Here is a 14,101-nt window from a genome sequence, read left to right on the forward strand (position 1 = left end):
TATTTGTTGTTGTTATGTATGTTGTGCAGGTCATGCAGGTCGTTCGAGAGCAGATCACCAGGACCCTGTCCAGTAAACCCACCTCGCTAGAGCTCTTTAAAAACAAGGTGAACGCTTTAAACTACAGCGAGATTCTTAAACTGCGGCAGACAGAGAGACTGCACCAAGAGGAGTCCCTTACCCCACCTGTGCTGTGAGTGACCCAAACCATAATACACATTCATTCATTTCAAACTTTTTGGCAGCAACACCCATCAGAGTTGGGATGGAGCCATGACTACTATTGTTTAGCATCTCCTCTTCTTTTAACAGCAGTCTGTATATGTGAGTGTTACGTTCCCATTTAAATGATGATGTGGGTCTAGGGTTAATAGGGAAGTAAACAAAACCAAAAACACAAAGGTGGCAACCACCCCTTACCTGGATTGTCTAGACATTTTTAACTACATGCAAAATAATGTGAAGGGCCCAACTTATCTGTCCACCCAAGACATGGTGCAACAGAGAGGAGTGGTGAGGGAGATGCAATGTGCAACAACAAAAGACAGAGGGGGAAGGGGGGGTGCTGCTCCTGACTGTGTGACTCTTACAGACAGAGGGTAGACAGCAGTCAGTGCTCACGGGAGACAAAAAAAAGCTTGAGTATCAGTCTTTTTACACAAGTATTACTCTATCAATACCCAGGCTGGTATCAATATTATCGATATTTGGATCAATCCGCCCACCTCTAACAGAGAGAGAGAGAGGGGAAATTCTAGCTAGTTCCCCTTCGGTGACCCCACTAACTATAAAACACATCCTCATCGACTGTCCAGCCCATAACCATATAAGAAAATGTTACTATCAAGAACAAAACATAAAGGACCTTTTTGGGAAAAACCCACCAGGGAAGATTTTAAAGTTTTTATCAGATCTTAATCTTAAACATCAAATTTGACACACATGTAGAGGCTTATGTAATATTTGAATCAACTGTACTATATCTACGCATTTAAAACCAAGTGTATGCCACAATTAGCCAAATTTGTGCTGGAGTGGCAATAAAATCCCAACAACCAACCAACCAACCCCTTTGAGGATCGATCGATCGATCGAAAAAAAACAGTCAAATATTCTAAAAGAACTAGCTAGAAATTCTAGCTAGTTCTTTTAGGATGAGGATATTTGACTGTTTTTTTTTAGGTGAGCAGAAACTCAGAAACTGCTGAGGGAATTATATATATATACGGTTGTCAGTTTTGTCAGTGTAAATACTGTATCTTATTTTAAAATACTTTCAATTCAGATACATATTGCATACCTGTCAAGTGTCCTCCCGTATTAGTATTTTCCTGTAAATCTCCTGTGTTATATTACAGTAAAAAAAAAACATTCCTGTGCCTCTCCAAACTGAAAAGTCACTAACCTTGCCAGAACTGGCACCCAGGCTGCTGCAAGTGGCAGTTATCGTGAACAACAAGAGAGATGGTTGGATGGATGGATGGATGGATGGATGAGAGAGAGAGTACTATATATTAATATTTAATAAAATAATTAATGTAATAATATTAATTACTACATACTATATCATGATACTGAACCTCTGTTGGGCTGATGGGACTGCTTGAAGCAGTCCTTATTTTTAAATCCAAAACTTGACAGGTATGCATATTGTGAATTGTAGTTTAGGGTAAAAGCGTTTGTGCAGGTTTATGTAAGCATATTTTGTACATTTTAGATGAAATACTATCACAGTGTAAAGCGCAATTACATTCAACAAACAGTTAGCTAGAAAACCAAATAAGGCGAAATGCAGTTTGAAGGTATTCTTTGATGAGCAATCATGTGAGAATATTAAACAGTTGCCTTCACTAAGCAGCTGATAAAACACTAGCATTAAGTGTAAATACACGGTCAGTTAGACTATTTATATTGCTTGCACTAGTCAAAGAAAAGGCTAGCTAAGAGGAGGCCCCTGTACTGTGCTAAATCACATCTAAGCATGTATGCACATGTACGCTTTTAACATGCTAAATAACCATTGCTTAGCTTTGATTAATTTAGCTAATATAGTAGATAACATCACATAAAGGCAGAAGCGAAGTATGAAAGAACATCTGTCAGATAATGTTATCACAAAAGGTAAATTGACTCTATAGTATATATCATGTCAAATATATGATGTTAACTGGACTGGAATGTAAATAAAATATATTACTTGTACTGTTGCACTCAATGTGACCCCGTGTTCTATACTGAGATTCACAGCCAGCTAAACTCTCTCCTGCATCACTTCCTCCAAGGAACAGGCAAGTGTTGTGTTTGGACAGGATTTAATGCAGAAAAGTGTGAAAGTGAAACAATACAAAATACAGAAAAATACTCAGTATGCAAATCATATGTCCACTTAAATCAAATCAATAAAATCAAACCTTCAATGTATAAGGTGCATTAAAGAGTTAATTTAAACTTAGCAGCCACATTACATGGACTTTAAATGAACAGATATGATGTTACTATTCTGATACATTCAACATATTGAAAACATCTCAAATGTACTTCAATAATCCCATGCTTAACATCTATCAATCACATACAACTTAACACTTACTCATATTGCCACTCGAAGGGATAGAAAGGAGTGGATGCTTTGGATTAGCAGAGACACACTGCTTGCCTCATGAGAAAAAACAATGCCTCCAGTTTATTTATTCAGTTTATAACAAAGTCTGCGCCCCCTATAGTCCTGGGGGAAAAACAACTGTTCCAGTACACTCCCTGCCTGGCATTATTATAAGAATGCCACTATAACCGTTCAACATTAAAGTAGTCTTTCAGAGACAACAGAAGGATACAGTCCGGAATAGGTCTGTAGAAAGTCTTGGTTGCCTTCTCATGATTTACCTTCACTTCCACTTTCCTGACAACCCCATCTTTGCAAGGGAGGGTCTTTACAATGACCCCCATTGGCCACTCATTTCTTTTTAGTTGCTTGTCCATTAGAAGAATGATGTCCCCTTCTTTTAATTTTAAGTTGGGTCTGTTGTGCTGCCATTTTTGGCAACTCTGGAGCATGCTGAGATACTCTTTCTGCCATCTGGCCCAGAATGTGTCAGCAAGGGCTGGAACTCTTTTCCGCTGATGTTTATACATGTCAGCTTTGGAAAAGTCTCCAGGTGGAGTTGGGATCGGATCAAACTTCTGGGTGAGTAGAGTTGGGTGGGTCAGAATCAAGGGGGCCTCTGGATCTGAGAAAACAGGTACCAAGGTACCTCGCATTGACAATAGCAGTCACCTCAGCCATTAATGCTGTCAGGACCTCATGAGGAGCAATGAGTCTAGGATGCGTTGTGAGATGCCTATCATACGCTCTCACACGCCATCCATGTGAGATGCGTGGGGAGTGTTGAACAACCAGGAACACCTCTGTTTCTGCAGGTAGTCCTCCACACTTGTTTCACCAGGCTTTGGAGGTTCCAATTTCAATTCCTTGGAGGCACCAATGAAATTGGTTCCGCAGTCTGACCTCAACTTCTTAGCTGGGCCTCTGATTGCAAAAAGTCTACGAAGAGCATTAATGAAACTGGACGAGCTCAGAGTTTCAATCACTTCAATATGGATGGCCCTTGTTGACATACAAGTAAACAAGACTGCCCATCTCTTACTGTTAGCTTGACCACCTTTAGTGCAGCGTGCTGAAACATCCCATGGTCCAAATACATCGAGGCCAACAAAGGAAAGTGGTGGATCAGTGTGTAAGCGTTCAGCGGGCAAGTCTGCCATAATTTGCTGCTCTGTTCTGCCTCTTTCTGCAGGTGATACATTTGTGGATTACACTGCCGATGGATCTCTTAGCACCAACTACCCACAAACCACTTGCTCTCACAGCTCCCTCAGTGAAGTGTCTTCCTTGGTGCTGGATGGCTTCATGGTGATGTCGAATGCACAATGTAGCAATGTGATGCTTTCCTGGTATCATAAGTGGGTTGGCTTCATAACTCAGCGAGTTGGACTCTGCAAGTCGTCCTCCCACACGCAGCAAGTTTTCGTCATCAATCATGGGCTTAAAGAACCACTATGTAACTAATTTTCAGTAGTAAATGATAAAATGATCAGGATGTATCATCAGATATTAAGGAAACATTTTGAGTGAAAGCACTGGCAGCTCTTGTCAGCAGGGCTTCAGCAGTACGTTTCTATTTTAAATGTGCAGGCCGTCCTGGGATTTTGTGTTTGTTTTGTCCTCTGTCTCCTCCTGCTGCTCATTCCCCAGCACTAACCCCACCCACGAGGTTGCCAGCCATTACACTACACTACAGCAATCGGCGCTGCAGCAAAGCAGCTTAGCTAGCAGAGCTGGTTCTGTTAAACCTCAGCTGCTACACAGCTTAAAAAGCCTCAGCATGTCTTAAAAAAGCTCAGTGACCAAAGAAGGAATTTAACAAGGGTGAATATTGGCAGTGAGTTCGAACAGTGGAGACTTGGAGGTCAAAAAGACTCCTAGACCGACCCAGAACTGCTTCTTTTCTCCTGAACACATAAGCTATCTGGCTAGCTAATTACGGCAGGTACTTTCGTGGAGCCGTGGTCCGGCACACCGTGGAGCTCGCTTGGTCTGGCATACCGTGGAGCTTGCTTGGTCCGGCACACCGCGGAGCTCGCTTGTTTTGGCACACCGTGGAGCTCGCTTGGTCTGGCACACCGCGGAGCTCACTTGGTCCGGCACACCGCGGAGCTCACTTGTTTTGGCACACCGTGGAGCTCGCTTGGTCTGGCACACCGCGGAGCTTGCTTGGTCCGGCACACCGCGGAGCTCGCTTGTTTTGGCACACCGCGGAGCTCGCTTGGTCCGGCACACCGCGGAGCTCGCTTGGTCCGGCACACCGCGGAGCTCGCTTGGTCCGGCACACCGCGGAGCTCGCTTGGTCCTGCACACCGCAGAGCTCGCTTGTTTCGGCACACCGCGGAGCTCGCTTGGTCTGGCATACCGCGGAGCTTTACCTCTCCCTCGTGTAACATACAGTCAATATAACTCTAGATACGGGTTTTAGAAGAGTTTACAATTGCTGTATTTCTCCTCTCCTCTCGCTCGAACTCTTAAGATCTCCGCCTCTCATACTAGTCTTAATGTTGTGTAGATTCAGTCTCCTGAGTTTGGCAACCCAAATAAGTTTTGTGGCTGGGGAGGGTGGGCGGAGCGGACTACTCTCTGTGGTGTTTTGAAATTAGACTGCTGTAGCCATTTCACACGCTCGCTCTCAGGTCCTACATAATGCATCTTTAAGTTTATGTAGGGAACTGTTGTGTGGTATGTCTCTTTTCCCAATGTTACATTTTATTTCTTCTGCATAAATTTCATGCTGAACACGCCTGATTATTGCGTGCTCTGCTTGAGTTAAAGCTTCATCTGTGAGACTTTCCCTACAAAGGTGCCAGCCACTACAACCACTTCCCTCTTTGGACTTGAAACTGTGAGAGATGATTGGCCAATGATTCAGGGGACCATGCTATTCTTATACTGCTGGATTTAACTGCAGCATTTAACACAATTGATCATAGCATTTTAGTCTCCTGTCTGCAGCACCTAGTGGCCATTTGTGGTTGTGCGCTGGAATGGTTCAGGTCCTATCTGTCTGACAGAACTTGGTGTGTTCATTTTGCTGGCTTAGAATCTTCCTTAGCTCCACTGTCATATGGGGTTCACTCTGCTCCCATTGGGCTCCATTCTGAGAAAACATGGTGTCTCCTTTCATTGTTATGCTGATGAAAGCCAGATTTACATGCCACTAAAGAAGAAAGACAATTTCTCTATTCAACCACTTCTGTTATGTTTTAATGACATTAAAGCCTGGATGGCTTTAAACGTTTTGAATTTTAATGAAAAGAAAACAGAAGTGATTGTGTTTGGTCCCAGTGGTTCTTGTGAAGCCCCCCCTGTTGATTTGGGCCCCTTGGCGCTGTATGTAAAACCAACAGTTTCTAACCTGGGTTTTAAGATGGACAGTGATTTTAAATTGGGTCGCCAGATTGGTGCAGTAGTCAAGTCCAGCTTCTTCCACCTTAGGCAGCTGGCAAAAGTGAAGTCAGTTCTTATACATGAGCACTTTGAAACAGTAATCCATGCCTTCATCACATCCTGGCTGGATTACTGCAATGCACTATATTTTGGAGTAAATCAGTCCTCCCTTAAACGCCTTCAGTTAGTGCAAAATGCTGCTGCCCAACTTTTAACAGGTTCACGCAAGAGAGAGCACATTACTCCCATTCTGGCCTTCCTCCACTGGCTGCCTGTGCATTTTAGAGTTCAGTTTAAGATTCTTTTATTTGTTTTTAAATCTTTAAATGTACTCGCTCCGCCTTACCTCACTGAGCTGCTCTGCCCCGAAGCCCCCGCACGGTGCCTTAGGTCAGCTGATCAGCTGCTCCTGGAGGTGCCGAGGTCAAAGCGCAAGCTTAGAGGGGATAGAGCTTTTTCAATTGCGGCTCCTAAACTGTGGAATGGCCTACCACTATATGTCAGACAAGTCCCGTCACTGTTCACGTTTAAAACCAGGCTAAAGACTCATTTTTATTCCTTGGCTTTTAACCAAATTTAAGACTTTGTTCTTGTTTTATTTATTTATTTTTAATTTATTTTATTAGTTTATTATTTTATTTTGTTTAACTTGTACTTTACTTAGCTCATATATTTATCTAAAACTATTTTTTTATTGATACCTATATTGTAATTGGTCTTATTTTTTCTAGTATTTTGTTTTTATCCTATAATTTGTTATGGACAGCACTTTGTTGCAGCTGTTGTTGTTTTTGAAGTGCTCTATAAATAAAGTTGAGTTGAGTTGAGAGTTGAGATGTGACGGAGGTAGGCTACTGCTTTGACGAGGGAAGTCCACTTGGAGAACCGTTCAAAGCATGATGAACCTAAGGCACCTGGCGCAGTTGCTGTCACAAGCACAGTCACGTTCAGTCGAATTTCAACATCTAACTCCGGGTCGACAAGTTCAAATGGGCCCTTGTCTAGCGAGATGCTCTCATGGTTAAGAAGAAATGCTGGGCCATACAACCATGAAGTTCTAGCAAGTTTCTCTGCTGCTACAGATCGCGAGCCATGATCTGTGGGATTGTGCTCTGACAGGACATATTTCCACTGGTCTGGTAGGGAAGACAGTTTGATTCTCTGAACACGATTGTTCACATACACATGGAAACTTCTGTTCTTGTTATTGATGTAGCCTAACACTACTTTACTGTCAGTGTAAAATGTTGTCCTGTCAATCTTTATTTTCAGTTCTTCTGTGAGAACCTGCAGTGCAGAGCTCTAATCTAGGAATGGTGAGCTCTGGTACAGGAGCCAGTTTGGCCTTACCCATGACAAACCCAACTTCATTGTGCCCATCTTCATGTGTGACCTTCAGGTAGGCTACTGCAGTGATGGCTTTCACTTTGGGTGATATAAACCAAATATTGGGAGATACTAGTTCTCTTTGTCTTTGTTGTGAGGTTGTGCGAGCTCCGCATGTTGGTTGTCGAGCATTTTCTCAATAAAATGTGCTTTCATTTCTGGTTTCTTGTCAAGCATACTTCGCAGGGACATAAGCTGCCGATAGGACGTAGGACCGGTTATCAGGGAGTTTGCGTCTGGGGCTTTTAAATGGAAGTGGCGCAACCCAGCTGTTTGTGTCATCTTTAAAGAATCCCTCCATCTTCTTCATAAAGATCATGTCTTCAACAAACTGAGCAAGCTGGTTGTCTTTCTTGGTGCGACAAAACACAGTCTCTCCTAAATTCTCAGCTTTTGGCCTGTGTAAGCAGATGGCAGTTGATTGGAAATGGTTTTGGCTTGGCTCAGTGTAAAGCCCTCCTTTACACTGAAGCAACTGTCACAGGGAGTAAGAAAACTCTCAGAAGGTTTCGTATATGAGCACTTGGGTCAAGAGGCGGTATTTAAGGAGATATTGTTTTCAGATGGCGGTGGTGTGATGAAGCAGCTTCTGCAGTGGGTATCTCTTCCCTATTGTTGGGGATGGCATTGCACTCTATTAGAGTGGGGAGAAGAAAACTCATTTTTCCATCTAATGACTCGACTATATACTCACATGCTGTTCTACCAGTCACTTGTGCAATGCCACTACAAGTTTTCAATGTGTATGGTTCAGTTGGGCTTTGTATATCAAATATATAAAAAAAACTCTGTCTTTGCAAGAGACTGGTTACTTTGATCATCGATTATAGCATACATTCTTTTAATGTTGTCCTACTGACCTTTGGGATAGATCTGCACCAAGCAGATCTTAGCACAAGAATTCCCTGTGATTTTGTTTCCACATACCTCTGTACATGTGGCAGTAACATCTGAGTCCTGTACAGTTGTTTGCTCCCCGCCATGCTCTGTAAGAGATGAGGGAGGCTTGGTCATTTGTGGAGCAGGGCCAGGGTGAAGAGCTGCCAGGTGTTTCTGACTGTCGCACTCTTCACACTTAATCAATACTGTGCAGTCCTTGGCTTGGTGGCTGGTTGAAGCAAGGCAGCGATAGCAGATGCTATTGTCTTTGAGAAACTTTCTCCTGTCTTCAAACAGCATAGTTCTGAAACTCCTGCATATTTTAAGCGGGTGGGGTTTGTGATGTATGGGACACTGTCTTGTAATGTCTTCGTCTGCTTCCTTTGTCTTGGAACCCACTGATGATACGTCTGTCTTGTGCGCTGTGACTGATGGCCTTTGGTTGTAGGTACCTGTTGATTTCCCTTTTCTGTAGCTGAATGGGTGATTAGCATGTGAGAGAGGTGTGGTGTTGAAAATTGTGGTGAAGCTTGGGACATTCCTTGCTTTGGCTTGACCTTTCACAAACCCAACAAAGACCGAGAAAGGTTGGAAAGTGAACATTGTGGTCTTCCTTAAACTTTGACCCCACCATTGTCCATTTTTCTTGAAGATGGAAGGGCAGCTTCACCACAATCGGTCCTACTGCCCTGGCTGTGTCAAGGTATCATAACCCAGCTAAATATCCAGTCACTTTTGAGGCTTCAAGTTCACATAGAAGATCTGACAGGTCATGGAGCTTGTGTGGTTCTTTAGTGGAAAGCTTTGGAATGCTTTATATCCTGGCAGACAGGGAGTTTTCTATAGCTTCTGGTGAGCCGTAACATTCTTTTAGTCTTAACCATATCATGTTCAAACCAGCAAGTGGTTAATTTATGTTGACTGCTTTTAATCTCTTGGCATGTTCAGAAGACTCAGGACCTAGCCACTTAATGAGTAAATTCATTTCCTCACTGGCTGTAAGACCAAGTTCCCTGATGGTAATCTGGAATGTGGCTTTCCAGCTAAGGTAACTCTCTGGCTTATCATCAAATTTAGACAGCCCTCCAGTTACTAGCTGGCTCTTAGCTAGAAATCTGGCAAGGTCACTTATTGTGCTGTCAGCATTTTTATGTGGGCTTGTGGGGTATTGCATTGGTTCTTGTTTTGAATTAAGAGGTATGTTCATTACTAGTTGTTTGCATCATTCACTCTGATATTTACTTTCATCATGCTGAAATGTATCTCTACTATCTTGTGCCAGGTAAGTATAATTGTGTTTATTTATGTATTCACTCACTTTTTGCTCTGCGGTTGTCTGTAGGGTCAGAGATGCCAACTCTTCTTTTGATTCAGCTATGTCAAACTGAGCTGCTGCTGACTCCATCACCTCTGCTTTTGCCATGGCTGTATCAGCTTCCTTTTGGAGATGAAGTACATCGAGAGTTGCTTTTAGACGGGCCTTTTCTACCTTAATGTTCATCTCCTTTTCAGCGTAGGCTAACCTGGCTTTTGCTGTGTGAGCTTCTGCTTGTGCCCTTGCTGCTGCTGCCATAATGGCACTGCTTGCTGCTGATGACCTACTTAAACATCTTGCTGATGATCTAACAGTAAATTTAACTGAAGACTTTGAGGACTTCGATTAGTGAGTGGGCAGTGTTTCCTCGTTGTGTTGACCTTCAGCCTCTGATTTCTCCTTGGTTAAGCTGTTGCTCGTTGTCCTTCGTCGAGTGCTATGATTTCACTCTACTGTTGCACTCAATGTGACCCCGTGTTCTATACTGAGATTCACAGCCAGCTAAACTCTCTCCTGCATCACTTCCTCCAAGGAACAGGCAAGTGTTGTGTTTGGACAGGATTTAATGCAGAAAAGTGTGAAAGTGAAACAATACAAAATACAGAAAAATACTCAGTATGCAAATCATATGTCCACTTAAATCAAATCAATAAAATCAAACCTTCAATGTATAAGGTGCATTAAAGAGTTAATTTCAACTTAGCAGCCACATTACGTGGACTTTAAATGAACAGATATGATGTTACTATTTTGATACATTTAACATATTGAAAACATCTCAAATGTACTTCAATAATCCCATGCTTAACATCTATCAATCACATACAACTTAACACTTACTCATATTGCCACTCGAAGGGATAGAAAGGAGTGGATGCTTTGGATTAGCAGAGACACACTGCTTGCCTCATGAGAAAAAACAATGGCTGTATTTGAAATGGCGTACAACTATACTGCATACTGCACTAGTATGTACTGCATACTACACACTACCCACAACCCAAGTATGTTCCAGTTATATTTAAATATGTTTTCCTATTTATTTTAGTAGATTAATAATTTCATCCATGTAAGTACCATCAAGAAGAAAACATTTAAACAAACTCTCATTCATATTTACACAATCTCAACAATAAAAGAAATGAGACAGGTTGCAAAAGTGAAACAATTTTATTAAGTTGTATTCAAATCATTACCTTATTTAAAAGAAAAATATGTATTAAAAAACTGAGGGAATTTTTTATTAAATCAATAGAACAATTTATTAAACAAAGGTAATTATTTATTAAATTATCTGAATGATTTATTGGAATTATTTATTAAATAAAGAGAATGATTTATTAAAACTGAGGGAATTATTTATTAAAGTAGCAGAATAATTTATTAAAACCGGGAATTATTTATTAAAATAACAGAATAATTTATTAAAACTGAGGGAATTATTTATTAAAATAACAGAATAATTTATTAAAACTGAGGGAATTATTTATAAAAATAACAGAATAATTTATTAAAACTGTGGGAATTATTTACTACATCAAGGAAAGTAATGGCTCATCGCTGCCGAGACCCTCCGCTGTATGCTGCTGACTCTCCGGCAGCGGAGGAGCTTGACAGCGGTGAGCCAATACTTTCCAAAATAGTTCCCTTAATTTAAAAATAAGCCAGTCGCAATGCATGTTGGGATGCAGTACAGCACGAAGATAGCTCTCCATGCACACTGCGAAATCGGAGCGGAGTAGTACATCATCCGGGTACCTGTAGTGCACTACAGATCCTCAGTTTGGTCGCATACTGCGTACTGCATACTAGCTTTAGGCAGATTTAGTACTCTAGTAGTATGTAATATGACATTCCGAATACAGCCAATGCCTCCAGTTCATTTATTCTATTTACTAACTGACTCAATATAGCAAAGTTTGCGCCCCCTATAGTCCTGGGGGAATAACAACTGTTCCAGTACATACTCTTTATGATCATCTCAAAACCTGTAGTCTTAATTTTTACATTTATTGCTCATTTGTTTTTGTTTTTTACAGGAGACAAGTTTTGACTTCTTATCTTTTAAAAAGATTAACGATTAACGATCAAAAGCTAAAAAATATTAATGATAGATATGTTGTAAATACTGCTATATCAACATCAATATTCAGGAGAAAAGAGTGAACTTTTTTCCTGACTTGAGCCTAGAGTTAGCAAGAAGCCACAAACTTATGATCCCAGCAATGAAGGCTTTAAAGGAGAAGAACTTCACCTGCTACATTACCTACCCAGCAGCTAAAAGGTGGGAAATTACACCTCTTCACTACACCAGGAGAAGTGTCCAAGTTTATGGAGGAAAATTAAACTTGTACAATTTTTTTGTACACCCATAAAAATTAATGTCACTTCTAATCTTCTTGGACTGGTAGAACTGTTTAATTTCAAGGTTTATGATCCCAAACACAGGTAGATTAGATGTTTAATTTGTTAACATATGAATTTGATACCATCTGAAAGGAAATATTTTAATTTGCTTAAGGTAAATAAGGCATTTCTGTCGAGTATGAAGTATCTGCTCAAAATTTCAAGACCTGGATCTAATTATAATTAAGTGTTTTGACAACGTTCATTTAAATGCGACTGTCCTAAGAAATGAAGAATGAGCTACTATGTTACCTTAAGATGTTTATTTACTGTTTTGTCGAGTGTTTTGGAGAAACAGTTTTTACTTTATTTCAACATACTTAATTATTTGTCAGGTGAAATTAGCACATGGAGGTATGTGCGGCCCTCCAAAGAAATGCCTCCCCACACCATAATTGACCCACTGCAAAACTGGTCATGCTGGAGGATGCTGCAGCAGCAGAACGTTCTCCATGGCGTCTCCATACTCTGTCACAACTGTCACATGTGCTCAGTGTGAACCTGCTCCCATCTGTGAAGAGCACAGGGTGCCAATGGCGAATCTGGCAATCACCCTGCAGATTTTGGGCTGTGAGCACGAGCCCCACTTGTTGATGTCGGGCTCTCATACCACCCTCATGGACTCTGTTTCTGACAGTTTAAGCAGAAACATGGATATTAGTGGCCTGCTGGAGGTCATTATGCAAGGCTCTTGCACTGCTCCTCCTGTTCCTCCTTGCACAAAGGAGGATGTAGTGGTCCTGCTGCTGGGTTGTTGCCCTCCTACGGCCCCCTTCATGTCTCCTGGTGTACTGGCCTGGCGGAGAGTATACACCGTGGACAGGCAGCCAATTCATCACAGGGCAGACAGACAAACAGACATAGTTACTCACACCTAGGGGAGAACGTGCAATCTCCACACAGAAAGACCCGGGTCTTCCCAGCCGGGAATCCAACCCAGGCCATCTTGCTTTGAGGCGACAGTGCTACCCACTGCGCCACTGTTCCGCCCCCTAACCCTTCTCCCCTAATCAAATGAGCCACACTGACTAAAGCTCTTATAAAAAGTCTTAATCTGATGGAAGTGTGGAGAAGGAAGCAAGATCCTCAAGATAGAGTACTCTTTTTAGTCACATCCACTCTGGGACATATACACGCATTGACTATTTATTGATGTCTTCTCAACTTTTCCATAGAACAATAGACGTTAAATATCTCTTAAATTACTCTCCACTAGCACTATTATTCTTTATCCCAGACAAGACTAAGGAGACATGTACCCCTGCCTTCTGAAATGTCTGGACTTTTGTACATTTATTAGATACATTTATTTCTTTTAACCATGTTGAGGAAATTTGGGGGTTTAAAGTGAAATAATAATGCTGAATGCTGAGTCAGGATCGAAGTGAGTAGCAATGTTTTATTGAAGTCAGACCGTGTGCTTACACAGAGAATCTGTTTGCCCCCAGCTGCCTCATCATGCCTCTTATCTGCTCTCCCAGCCCCCCACCAAAACCAAACCGCTGGACCCCTGCTTAACCCTCCGCCATTAACAGCACTTAGTATTTGTACAAAACCAGATGTTACTATTCACACAATTGCAAACACTTTAACATTAAGAATAATTTAATACCACAGCATTCCATTACAACCAATAAACTCTAGTTCTAACAGCTTTATTTTACGTGCATTGAAAGCTTACCTGAGTGGCCAATGTATAGCCTACACAAAGGGCTTGATAAGAAAATGTAATGCAGATATATAATTACTTAAATAAAAAAATTGCCACAATGGAAAAAATTTACCAGAAAACACCAACTGAATATTTGTATAAAAATAGTTAATAAGAAACTGAAATATTATATAAAGCTATTATAAAAATCAAAACATTATTATGAACTTGAAGAGAAAGCACACAAAGTTTTATCATGGTAATTTAAAGTAGTTCAGAATTCCTTTCTGATTAATGTGATATTATTGGTGACAGATAAAATATAACCCTATTGAGATCATTCTGATTATTTTGATCTATGTGACAGATCTATATCATTATAAACTGGCCCACGAGAATTAATTTCTCTGTTCAGTTAATATACCAAGTTTAAAGGAGAAAACTGACATTAGATACATCTTTTTCTATG

At 41.1% G+C, this 14,101-nt stretch overlaps 1 protein-coding gene across 7 annotated transcripts in view; it reads left to right on the forward strand.

Annotated features, from left to right (window-relative positions):
* The window catches only part of elmo3 (engulfment and cell motility 3), a 394,497-nt gene that overhangs the window by 360,278 nt on the left and 20,118 nt on the right, over window positions 1–14,101 (forward strand). For all 7 annotated transcript variants that reach the window (XM_049484514.1, XM_049484516.1, XM_049484517.1 and 4 more), the window contains one exon: window positions 30–193. In XM_049484514.1, coding sequence (XP_049340471.1) covers window positions 30–193 — 164 coding nt within the window. The remainder of the gene's footprint in view (window positions 1–29; window positions 194–14,101) is intronic.

This window comes from Astyanax mexicanus, chromosome 10 (assembly GCF_023375975.1).
Source record: "Astyanax mexicanus isolate ESR-SI-001 chromosome 10, AstMex3_surface, whole genome shotgun sequence".
NCBI lineage: Eukaryota > Metazoa > Chordata > Actinopteri > Characiformes > Acestrorhamphidae > Astyanax > Astyanax mexicanus.